This window comes from Oryza sativa, chromosome 12 (assembly GCF_034140825.1).
Source record: "Oryza sativa Japonica Group chromosome 12, ASM3414082v1".
Classification (NCBI taxonomy): Eukaryota; Viridiplantae; Streptophyta; class Magnoliopsida; order Poales; family Poaceae; genus Oryza; species Oryza sativa.
Genome location: NC_089046.1, coordinates 13295377 through 13308256, shown reverse-complemented (window position 1 = coordinate 13308256; position 12880 = coordinate 13295377). Strand labels below are relative to the sequence as shown.

General features: G+C 37.7%; 1 protein-coding gene across 9 annotated transcripts; it reads right to left on the bottom strand.

Annotated features, from left to right (window-relative positions):
* Nucleotides 1–4082: 4082 nt before the first annotated feature.
* Nucleotides 4083–12880, bottom strand: LOC4352075 (uncharacterized). 9 transcript variants are annotated; one of them, XM_015764502.3, is made up of 19 exons: nucleotides 12530–12880; nucleotides 11812–11889; nucleotides 11593–11697; nucleotides 11263–11300; nucleotides 8944–11172; nucleotides 8592–8855; nucleotides 8377–8473; nucleotides 7622–8295; nucleotides 7267–7475; nucleotides 7044–7188; nucleotides 6688–6956; nucleotides 6408–6611; nucleotides 6241–6333; nucleotides 6066–6164; nucleotides 5636–5992; nucleotides 5306–5524; nucleotides 4970–5206; nucleotides 4805–4859; nucleotides 4083–4426 (listed from the first exon to the last, which is right to left on the bottom strand). In XM_015764502.3, exons 9-19 carry the CDS (start codon nucleotides 7465–7467, stop codon nucleotides 4407–4409), a joined length of 1899 nt encoding a protein of 632 aa, XP_015619988.1. In that variant the 5' UTR covers nucleotides 7468–7475; nucleotides 7622–8295; nucleotides 8377–8473; nucleotides 8592–8855; nucleotides 8944–11172; nucleotides 11263–11300; nucleotides 11593–11697; nucleotides 11812–11889; nucleotides 12530–12880; the 3' UTR covers nucleotides 4083–4406. The 9 variants fall into 9 exon arrangements, 6 of the variants coding, with proteins under 6 accessions (XP_015619988.1, XP_015619996.1, XP_015619995.1 ...); XM_015764510.3 differs by having other exon boundaries at nucleotides 6069–6164; XM_015764509.3 differs by having other exon boundaries at nucleotides 6688–6953.

Sequence of the window (12880 nt, the reverse complement as noted above, 5' to 3'; positions counted from 1 at the left end):
GATTTTCATGTCCACGCAATACATCCATTAATAGAAAACAATAACCTATATCTCTATCTCTATCTCTATCTCTATCTCTTTCTCTATCTCTACTACTTAATATAAAAAATAAAAATAAAAGATGCTTCCATCGTCCGTCAAAAAACCGTAGGAGAAAAAAACCGTGCGAAAAAACCGGGCAAAAAAAAACTATGTCCGATAAAAAAACGGACGAAACAAACGAAAAAAATTAGCGGGCGAAAAAAAACGTGTGAAAAAAAAACAAACATGTCCGATCAAAAAGAGTGAAAGAAGGGAAAAAAACCGGCAAAAAAAAGAAAAAAAAACAAGTCCGATCCAAAATAGTAGGGGCGAAAAAAAGAAAAAAAAGAAACGAATCTGACTCGGTCTACACGGTAAAAAAGGACGAAAAAAGAAAAAAAAATCTAAACGAATCCGACTCTATCGATGCGGTAAAGAAAATAGCCAAAAAGAAAAAAAAGTATCTATCCGATTCCAAAGAAAATCGAATCCTATTATACGTGACACGGCGTGGTAAAAAAAACAAATCGAATCCGATTCTATCAACGCGGTAAAAAACAAGCGTAAAATTTATTTTCTGTCCGATTGCAAAAAAAAAGTTGCGAAAAAAGTTTTCCGTTTCTCTTTCTCTATCTCTATCTGTATCTCTATCTCTATCTCTACTACTTAAAAATTAAAAAGTGTTTCCGTCGTCCATCCGTGAAAAAAAGAGTGAAAAAGAAATCAGACAAAAAAATCGAATCTGATTACATGTGACGCGGTAAAAAAAATTAAAGACGTTTCTGACATCCGTAGTAACCAAAAAAGGGCGAAAAAATGAAAAAAAGGAGAGTCCGATTCAATATCTATATATACCTAATTAAAAAAATTTGTATGGCTTATGGGTTATAGTTTTCGTACTTAAAAAAAGATTCCATCCCACATGCGATCGATCCCGCTTTAATCCCTCTCCGATGGCAAAAAATAAAAAAAAAATGAGAGACCGCATCAAATTTGGACCTAAATTTTTTAAAAAAAAACACTAAAAAAGAATACAAGATCAGATTCGAGAACACTAAGAAAACACCGACGCCGGAAGGGGAGGGTGTCGCCGTCGCTGCTGAACCGCCATGGGGGAAGGGGAAATGATTTTAGGGTTAGGGTTTGGGCTGTTGAACTTTTATATAGGTTGGGGTGACCGTCTATCAGATCAGATCAGACGGCTCTGGCTTCTCCCGCGTCAGGCCGAACACCATTCCCAGGCCGCCCACACGGAATAAGTTCACTTTAGGTCGATTAAGTTGTTCCTCCCCAATTCTATTCCCAGGTCGCCCACACTATTGAGCCGCCTCATGGACCACGTGTACGCTCCGTATGGAACAAGTTCACTTTAGGTCACTTCAGCTGAACTTTTTTATTTCATTATAAATATATTTTCTTAAAGAGCTCGTATCATGTAAAACTATACCTTAATCATATAATATTTTTATATTTGTTATAATTTTAATTACCCATCGTAACGCACGGGCATTTTTTCTATGTAAAAAAAAGACCACGACATACGAGTGAGAGATATATACTACATATACCCGCAGGCTCATGTTTAACTAAACTGGCAACAGATTTTCAATTACAGGTCTAATTGTTTTATTTAGGTGATTAAATTTGTTTTTATTTATATAATTAGTTTGCTCTATTTAAGCTTTTTGAAAATTGCTAAAATTTGAGAATAACTTTTCCTACTTCGTATTATCTTATTTTTAGTTAATAGAATTAATGGAAAATTAATTATATATTTTTATCTTTTTGACCAAAGGTCACTGCAATTTTATTTCATTAATATTATTATTATGATTATAATTCCTTTATATTTTTTTCCATCAGTATACATGATTAAAATTACCTTTACCCGTTGCAACGCACGGGCATCATTGCTAGTCCAATTAAAAAAGTCCTAATTTTACTTTAACACTTAATTTAGTAGACATGTTTTATTAAAGAAAATATGCCTACCATTCTTTACAGTTGATGATAACAGTATAAATAATTGCTACTCAGCAGATTAGCAAATTTTAAATCGATGAGGCAGGCAAGATTAGTTACTCCTAAGTACAAGAGAATCTCAGTTTATTTATGATCTCCTTGAGGAACACCACGACCAGATGGTATTTTAATCTCTACAATACACAACTCTGGTGACTCATCTTGGCATAAGAGGTGTAGTGCGACACCTCTGTGACATTAGTCAATTTAGGCTGGTCATCTTTAGCAAAAGAAGGTAATCGTGCACCTACAAAAGAACACAATAATGCTATCCTGTATTAATTAATTAGGGCTACACTATATTGCATCTATTAAATAACATAAATGTACACATTATATTGCATATATGCATTTGCAGATAACATGGCACCTTGCAATTTGATTACTGCATTAACAAGAAAAATGATAGCTGGACAATTAAAGTAAGAGTGATTAGGCTATGGGATGCGGTTAATCCTACAATGGCTGATGAGTTCTATGGTATACGCGGATGATTCTACTAGATGCAGAGGTATGATTGTCGCAAACATATCATTTAATATATTGTTCTATTATGTAAATACTATTTTCTTCGGGGCAACTCAATACATGCCTTATATAAGTGTTCTCCAGTTAATATTATCCTTATATAAGTGTCTCAAACAAATCATAGGACGTATGTCGATTAAACTTCCTCAAAACTCTCCCAAGTTGCCAAATCCTATAAAATTTGAGAAAAAATCAAAACATCTATCCCTTTATTTCCACTTAAATTGGTGGGTCCAATATTATAAGCCGTTAGATTAAATTACATTTCCACCTCTCCTCCCCCTATGTACACACCTTTTCTACCACCCAGGAGGTATGTAACCTTCCTCTTTTTCCCTTTCTTTTTTTCCATGTATTTAGTTGAGACACTAATAATTATTATTATTCATGATAATAAACTATAAATAATAGTTGCTTTACAAACATTGAATATCAGCATATAACTCTTTACAATCAGATGTTAATAAATTAGATCTACAATATTTAAAAATACAGTTTACACCATTATATGATATTATGAACCAATTATTTTAGACTATTTCCTAATAAAAATATTTGTTTGTTGATTTTTAGTTAAACCGGTGGACATATTATTTAGACCATGAGATCTATCTTTTGTTAAAAAAAAACAAAGCCTTGGAAGTCCTCTGTCTCTCTATACAACACATGTGACATCTTTACCTTCTACATGTATGACGAAGCATCATATATATACCTAAGGTAGCTAAGGTGATCATGATGTTGTAGCGCTACTGCATTGATAAAGTGAAGACGTATCAGTCATTAATGGACAAAGATTGGTTTTTTTTTAATAACATGAAAATAAATCATGAAGATGCAATGTAGAAAGAAGAAGAATCAAGCACTGCGGGTAGAATATAATTAATCTCTTTCTATGGTATATAAGCATGGCGAAGCTAGGACAAAAATTACCATGTGTCACATACACATATATTACACAGGTAATATTCTAATAAATTACATGGGTTAATTAAGAACTTGCTTTGGAAAAAAAACATTTTGGACACTGTGTCCCATGCATGCATGAGGGAGGAGCGTGGTGTCGCCCCTTATGTAAACTAAATAATTAGACAAAATATGGTGTATACAACTATCTTAAGATGATGGATGAATGGATAATACCACCGAGGAATGAGCGGTCACTACACCATGTCCCAAAATTGGCAACAATTAATCTGTCGGCGAAGACCACCTTTATCATCAAATAGTCTGTCGGCAAAGGCCTTTGGCGACAGAGAGGGTGTGTCGGTGGAAAGCCTGTCGGGATAAGGCATTACCGACAGATAGAACTTCTACCGACAGACAGTTTGACGTTATTATTTTAGTTCTACCGACAGACAAAGTTTTGTCCACAGACGCCGCACACATCACATGCCCACATATAATCTGTGGTTAATATGCTTCTGCCGACATGCAAGAATACAACCAACTTTTCACATTCCAATTCAATAGCAAATTACTGATAATTGCAACTAGCAAAAGAGTGGAAGTAGACACCAAATTCCAGACATTAGCCCCGAAGATTACATCAACATGTATATTGCTGCCCTATCATAGGTTCATGTCAACTACGAGTCATTACTCCAAAAGCTCACATGCTTCTAACATCAGTTTGTTGTCACAGGTTCATGTCAACTACAAGTCATTACTCCAAACATGCTTCTAACATCAGTTGTTGAAACGATCAAGGGACAAGCAGTGTTTACTACAAAAGGCATACAAGTTACATGGTTTCTAAAAGTGCACTACCCTAAGTTGGTAATTTTCATCAGCCACCATTTGACCAAAATACTCCCTTTGCAGCCAGCATTTTGTTATCCAGACTGAACAACCCCTGCAAAATAATCCTTACGAAGTTAATAAGGTGGAAAAAGCTCCCATGACTGAAAGGAGTCATAATAGGTGCAAATCAGGACAATCTTCCAAATCTATTTTAGGTCAATCATAATCCATATTTCTCAGGTACTCTAACATTATATTCAAAACTAAAAAAGAAGTTTAACTATTCTTGCAATAGTCTGTACTAGTTAGTTGTACACAAACACATTGCTTTACTCGAGGATTTGAACCTTGCACTAGAGGATTTGAACCATGCAGAAATGTTTAACAAGTGAGGGTTATTACTAACAAGCAGTCCAAGTATTCTGAAATGCATAGGTTATTACTAACAACTCAGTTCATCTATTGGGAAGTAAACACTGGAAGTAAATACCTGCACTTTTGGAGTTAGCACTTTTGGACATAGCAGACCTCTTGCTAACATTCAACTGCCAAAATGAAAGGTGAAAATAGCATACAGTTAGTATTTGATGGCAAGCCATTACAACAAAAATAGAAACAATAAGCACGTAGTAAGGATTTGACAGCAGATTTTTACCCTATTGTTTGGCCATGCAATGGATGTGTACTGAGCATCAGCCATAGTTTGCATATCATCATATGGACGAGGAAGCAATGCATCTCTTTTAAGCACGACATTGACAACAACTTCATAGAATTCAACACCTAGAGGTTGACCTCCCACCAAGGAACTTGGATGAATTGATACAATTGTTGCTTTAGCCACAGGGGTGTCAGATCTCAAGACAGCATATAAGATAACATCTTTACCAACCTAAAGGACACAATTCAGTTCAGTATGTTGACCAATTAATACCAATAGCATTTAAATGACTTAAATAAAAGCTAGGTTTAGAAGGATGAGAAAAATTACAAGATTTTCTCCTTCAGCAATGGTGGCTTCATGGCTTCCTGTGGCTGTGTTTCTTGAGGGCACCCTTGGCGTTATAGCTTTTTTGCGGATAATAAAGTCATCACCCGATAGGATATTATCCAAGTGCCTACTGGTAGGCTCAGCATGAGGCTCCTCCAGCAAGTGCCTATTGGTAGGCTCATTAGGATGCAGCTCTTCAAGTACTGGACTCCTTGGGCTCTACAACCAAATCAACATAATGACATAAGCTTTTGTAGGCAACAAATACAACACATATTTCCAAATAACATGAAATCAAATAGATAAATCCAGATAGGCAAGGCACTTTACCTCAGCATGTCGAGAATTAGAAGCATGATGGGAACTTGTTTCTATATTCTGCACACCTTGAGACATAACCATATGCTCCATTATGTTAAAACGTTGTTGCATGTCGTCCATGCGTTTATTCAGACATACAACTTCTTGTTTGGTCTGTCGATGAGATTCTATTTCTAGCTGAAGTCTTGTTGGCATTCTGCTACGTGTTCCTGGTGTGCCCACATCCTGAGGAGTTGGTCCCTTTCCTAAAACACGAACACGGCCTCTTGGTTCCTTGGTTCCACAAACACGTGAATACAAATCGCCCTCCTGGATTGTTTTGTTCTTCAACTCTGGGTTAACTTCTGCAGCCTCTTTTAGCATTTCCTATAATGTTGGAAAAACATATTAGCAAGTAGTATTCTACACATGAAATCTGTTTTAGAAAATGAAAGCATACAACTGTTTCTGCAGCCTCTGGAATAATTTCTCCATTTTTTCGTTTGTGCGTTTCAACAAAGACTTCATCCCTTCTAGGAGGACGCCCAGTTTTCACACCCTAAAACAAGAAGTTAGAGTACACAAAGCTTTGTAAGTCATACATCTAATGAACTAACATGATATACTTATGTTACCATGTCATGGCCAACACGAGCGTGGCTCTTGCTACCAGCTGTATGTAACATGCGCAACATTCCGCGATTTGCCTTGCCTCTTATGGAGCGGGCCTACACAACAGTTATGAACACAATATGTAGGCTATTTTAATGTAAAGTACAGCAAATAACACTGGATGCCTTACCACAGCTTCTGGAGATCTCCAATGGTTAATAAGCCACTTCCATTGTGCCTCGTTGACTCTTAAGTCACGTCTGTCCATAAGTTCCTCATCAGTCAGATTTGCATCAAAATGTTTCTTCTTCAAATCAGCCTTATAATCCTTCCATATCATATGTGATGTCTCCAACACAAAATGTAAACCATATTCATTGATCTCATAATGTTTCTGTTTTAATATAAAAAATATTGAATTAGTAGGATATACAAAATTAATGGAACAAGACAAATAACAGTCAATCTACCTGTACATCTTCCCATACTTTCAGCTTGTCTTTGACGTCAACATCTCTCCAATCACCACATGCAACAGGTATTTTCTTTCTCACAAATGTCCCAAAAGTAGTGGCAAATTCCTCAGAATCAAGCCCCACCGGCTGACCAAATTCGTTGAGAGTAATTTTGATTTTAGCTTCACCCACCCTTGAAATTATGTTGAGCTTTTGAGTGATACCCCTTCCTTCCTTCTTTTTCTGCTGAACTTTTTCAAGTTCAAGAGTTTCTTCTACATCTACTGAACAAAACAGAAACAAGCATAAGCATGTATAACACTAGCACGATCTGAATTGCCATAAATAGCACAGCTCAGTTTCTTTAATACCTTCATTGTCATCCATGGCATCTTCTTCTAGTTGGTATTCAGGATCATCGCCAACATTTTCATCTACATTTTCCTCTAGGTTATTTCTTGACCTAGACCGCAAGTTATGATCTCCACATGGCACCATGTTTCTACCATCAGTTACCTAACAGAAGTTTGATGTCAAATAAAAGGTACATATTGGATACTAAAAAATTAGAACCAGAAGTTCAAGACACATAACCTTAGGTATTTTCTTGGGTCGTTGTTGAACATGCGTATTGCTGCCCATGGGCGGGAGGTTTAGAGATTGTAACATCTCATTGTTTGCTGCTATGACACCTTTGCGACGTATTTCATAATCAGTAAGAGTGTTTTCCTTATTCTTTCCAACTGCCATTCCATTGATAACCTTTTCTTTAGACCTTCCTCTTGCCTTTTCCATTGTTTTTCCTGCGCCATGATAAAAAAAATTACCAACCAGTAAAGAGTGCTTCAACGAACATCAGTACAGTAGAAGGAACAGGAAAAGTACTAAGATTACTTGGTGTACAAGCAGAAATGAGTAGCAACAATAATATATATACAAAAATGCTTACGTCTTAGGTTTGTTTGCTTCAACAATTATTCCATCTATGTCTGTCCTAACAAAAACAGTTTCTTCAACAGAGATATTCATAGTTGAATTGGGATGCACATCAGGCAAAATGATGGATACTTCAGTGTCATTCCCCAAATCATCTTTTTCAGTTTCACTCATATTATATAAGTCACGTGGTTTTGATTGCCTAACAGCAAACCATTCAGTATCAACAGGATCTTGAACATAGTAAACCTGAATAGCTTGAGATGCTAAAATGAAAGGCTCATCTGATATATTGTCACCGGTATTGAATAAATGCTTGAAATTCACAGTAGTTATCCCAAACTGATCAGTCTTTACCCACTTGTGCTGTATGCGATTATCAACCCAATCACACTTGAAGAGCACTATATTACCTCTGTTGCTATAATTCAACTCAATAATTTCTTTTATAATACCATAATAGATCTTGTTTCCTACTACGCGGCAATCATTATTGCCTCTTTCAAAACATGTGGTCTCAGCCATTAGAGACACTCCACTACTTTGAACAGGCCTTCCCTCATCATAAGACTGTGTATGAAAGTTAAAACCATTTATGGTGTAGCTGTTATATTTATTGGCAGCCATGATGGGCTCTTTAGCTAAAATTTTTATCTCTTCTGGTTCATCATCACCCATCTCAGTGACCTGTTATTGAGATAATATTTGTCAAGATAAAGCTACAATTTAGTAAAAATCACACATTACTTGGGCCATTTGCCTACTTACATGCAATCTAAACCACTCATGAAAGGTTTCATGGTGCACACGGTCAATTTCACGTTTGTTTTGAAGGCCAGTTGAGGAAAGATAGTCAATGTGTTTGCTGCAAGTGTTCAAAAGCCAATTCAATAATAAAAAAACGAAAATTTCTCAATGTTAAAATAAAGAAAATAGCTCACTTCAAATAAGGATCGATATTGTCATAGTTGAATAAGACATACCTGTGTGCCTGCAACCAATTTTTGTGGTCTAAAGCCACGCAACATTTGCCAGCTAACCCTCGCCCAATGTTGCGAAAGAAAGGAGTGGTACTCTGAACTTCCATGGGCAGGCCTTCGTCATTCCTAACTCGCCGAGTAAAACGAGTAACACCATGTAAATAACGAGAACAGAATGTAAGACTCTCATCAAATAAATAGCTCTCCGCAATTGATCCTTCGGGATGACTTCTAGTGCGAACATACCCCTTACATCTCATCAAAAACCTATACATATATAAATAGGGAGTGAAAGTGAGTTTATTTGTGCTAAGGCATGGCTGCAGTTATTTTACTGGTTTTTTTAGAAAATTACCTCTCTCCAGGGTACATGTTGCGAAAATGTACCGGACCAGCTATTCTTGCTTGAGCAGGTAGATGGACCATCAAGTGTATCATAATAGTAAAAAATGAGGGTAGGAATATTTTCTCAAGAAGACATATGGTCTCAGTTATTTCTGCCTCTAGTTTTTGCATATCACTTACACGGATAACAGGCGAATATATTTGCTTAAAAAAATTGCTCACACGAATCAGTGCTGCACTAACATTTTCTGGTAATATCCTTCTAACAGCAAGTGGAAGCAATTGTTGAAGGATAACATGATTATCATGGCTCTTAAGTCCGATTATCTTTTTCTCATTAACCTGGACATTGCGCCGTATATCAGAGGCATAACCATCAGGGAACTTAACTCCATTTAACACTTTGCAAAACAATTTCTTCTCTTCAGAATTCATTGAGTATGGGGCTGGAGGTAAATAAAATTTATCTTCTACTTCAATAGGATGAAGAACACTTCTTATGCCTAGAGCTTGAAGGTCTAACCGAGAATTTAAGTTGTCTTTTGACTTCTTGTCAGTACCCAAGAGTGTATTGATTATGTTATCACATACATTTTTCTCAATGTGCATTACATCAAGATTATGACGCAAAAGCAAGTCCTTCCAATATGGAAGTTTGAACCAAATAGACCTTCTTTTCCAAATATTAATTGGCTCCTCCTCCTTACGCTTTCTCTTTTTCGTTACCTTCTTTCCAGATGGATCCTTCCCAAAAGATGTTTGCATCCCTTCTGTCTGCTTCAAAATTTCCTTTCCAGAAAGTGGAACAGGTGCTGACTCAAGCTCAACAACACCATCAAATGAATCAGCATCAAATCTAAATGGGTGGTTTGCATGTAGAAACCTACGGTGTCCCATGTAACAAGTCTTGCTGCCATTTTTCAATCGAAGAGAGCGTGTAAATTGATGGCACTCAATGCATGCTCCCTCACCTGAGGTAGTACAACCAGCCACATACCCAAGACCAGGATAATCTGAAATGGTGCATAATATAGCAGCACGCAACTGGAAATACTCACCCTTGGAGGCATCAAAAGTTCTAACACCATGGACAAACATATCGTACATATCATCGACTAGTGGCTCCATAAAGACATCCATGTCACTACCAGGAGCATATCGACCAGGAATTAACAAAGAAATTATGAAGTTTGGTTGCTTCATACAGATCCATGGTGGAAAGTTGTATGGAATTATAATAACAGGCCAAATGCTATAAGAAATATTCATGGATCTGAATGGATTAAACCCATCGGTAGCTAATGCACATCTAATATTGCGAGGATCAGAGGCAAATTCTGGGTGCTTATGGTCAAAATCCTTCCAAAGAGGAGAATCTGCTGGATGTCTAACCAAACCATCTTGTGTGCGCTCTTCATCATGCCATCTTGTTAGAGCTGCTGTTCTAGAGCATGCAAGCAACCTCTGAAACCTTCTCTTTATTGGAAAATAGCGAAGAACTTTATTAGGAACCTTGTGTATGCGTTTGCCATTTAGACTCTTGTTTTCTGACTTCCATCTTGAGGTTTCACATTTTGGACAAGAGTTGGCATTAGCATCATCCTTCCAATAAAGGATGCAATCATTTTTACATGCATGAATACTAACATATCCAAGCCCTAAGCATTTCACTGTTTTCTTAGCTTCATTGTAGTTCTTTGGTAGTGCTGACCCTTTAGGGAAAGCTTCAATAAGTAGATTTAGTAATAGATCAAAACTCTTATCAGACCATCCCCCAAGCAATTTGATGTGTAGTAGTTTAACTATGAAATGCAGCTTTGAGAATTTATCACACCCTGGGTACAGTTCTTGCCCATAATCATCTGACAGCATTTTAAGAGCATTCAGATCTTCATTTGTTACATCTGAATTACCCTCATCCTCAAATTCCCCCCTATCATCTAAGCCACATGCCAAGTCTCGAAGCAAATCAAAGATGTCATCATGTTCACTTGACTCCACATCCCCAACCTCATCATACTCAGCAGAATTCACAAAGGAGCTACCTTCTCCATGAAACATCAATGGTTTGTACCCTCGTAGAAAGCCCTCACATATCAAATGCTCATGAACTTCGCTTTCATCTCTCCAGAATGAACCAGCACATTTTTTACAGGGGCATTGTATTTTGTTGCCTACTGCTGAACTAAATTCATGTTGTAGGAATATGTCCAGCCCTTCTGAATATTCTCTAGAGTGCCTACGTGCAATACATCCATGAGTGGCCAGGTTAGATAAAAAAAGGGTATGGACCATAGAGACCTAAAATAATTGAAAGTATTTGTTGTACCTAGGCTTATCCATCCACTGTTTATCCATGGTGCACCTCTGTTAATTTTCACAGATCAGCTATACAGACCCATAATGCATGTTTTAAGTGTTTAAACAATTGCAAATATACAACATTCACATTCAGGCAATTCAGTAAACATAGTTCCCAATTAAAATTATGGCAATCTTGCCAAAATAACCACTACTGCTGCAATCAATTATTTTCATCACACAAAATATGAAGCCTATTCAAACAACTATAATTTTTTTCCCAAGCATTCAATACCAAGCATGCAGATAATATTCAATAGTAGAACATAATATATATAGAAAGCATCTCATTACTAACCTGGTGTTTGCTTGTTGCCAGCTATATGGCTGTTTTCCTCAAGTAAAGTTCAAACTTCTACCATGGAGATCCCCTTGGTCCTCTTATGCTTGCCTTGTTGATGACCTACAATATTTCATTGTAAACTGCCTCAAAATTTAATATTCAGAGAGTGCTATATTCACTGCCACTTGTACACCCTGGAAAATTCTAAATATCAATATCAAATGATCCAAATACCTTGGTTAATAAATTCAGCCCATGTACTTCCGCGACACCAACTGGTTCATTCGAACAGCACTCAAGCCCAAGGGATAGCTGCATCCAGAACAAAGAGCGAAATTTCTCATCTCCAAAACGTAAAAATATATATATATATATATATATATATATATATATATATATATATATATATATATCACCAGTAGCAAAAGGGAAATCAATTGTTATTTACACAAAAATATCACCTAATATATCTCAATGGACAGAAACCCACAAACATACACACAGATTCACAATACGGCTATAAAAATCCCCTTTTTGCAAGACACACGCAATGGAGGAGCTGTCGACCAAGAGGTGAGCAGCTGTCCACCTATCCACCCTACTGGTTCCTTGGCAAAGTGGAAATCAGTGGTGGCAGCAGCTCATAGACTGCGGCAACATATTAGTGGCTGTGGTGGATACAGCCTAAAATTCAAAAATACAGTTGTTTCTAAATCTACATGCCATCAAACCACTGTAATTTGTAATTTAGGAACAGAACATTAGCACCACCCCGAATTGAACCAAGCAATACCAGATTTATCCCATATTATCACCAACCTCAGCAATTACTCCCAATCGTGACACATCAAACCACCATACAAATGTAACAGAAATCCAAGAACGTACACGCAAGAACAGAAAACGCAAGAAAGCAAATTGCATCAATGAGGCATGGGTAAAGAATCGATACCAAGAAGAGTGACAGCGGAGTGGACACGCGAGCGTGGGAGGGTGCGTGGGCGCTGGTTCCTGGAGCTACGAGCCCTAGGAGTCACGGAGTGGTGGTGGAATTGACAGGGCCGAAGGGGACATCTATTCCTCCTGACCTGGAGAGCTGCAGGGTTGATGCGATGGGTGGAGCGATGCGGCGGCGCGATGGGGACTGGCGGAGGTGCTACGGGAGGCAGGGAGCGCAGCGCGATGGGAGGGGAGCAGCGGTGAGATGGGGAGGGCTGGCGGCGCGACGGGAGGAGGGGACTAGCGGCGCGACGGGAGGAGGGGAGCAGCGGCGGCGCGATTGGAGGCGTGCGTGGGGGAGGCT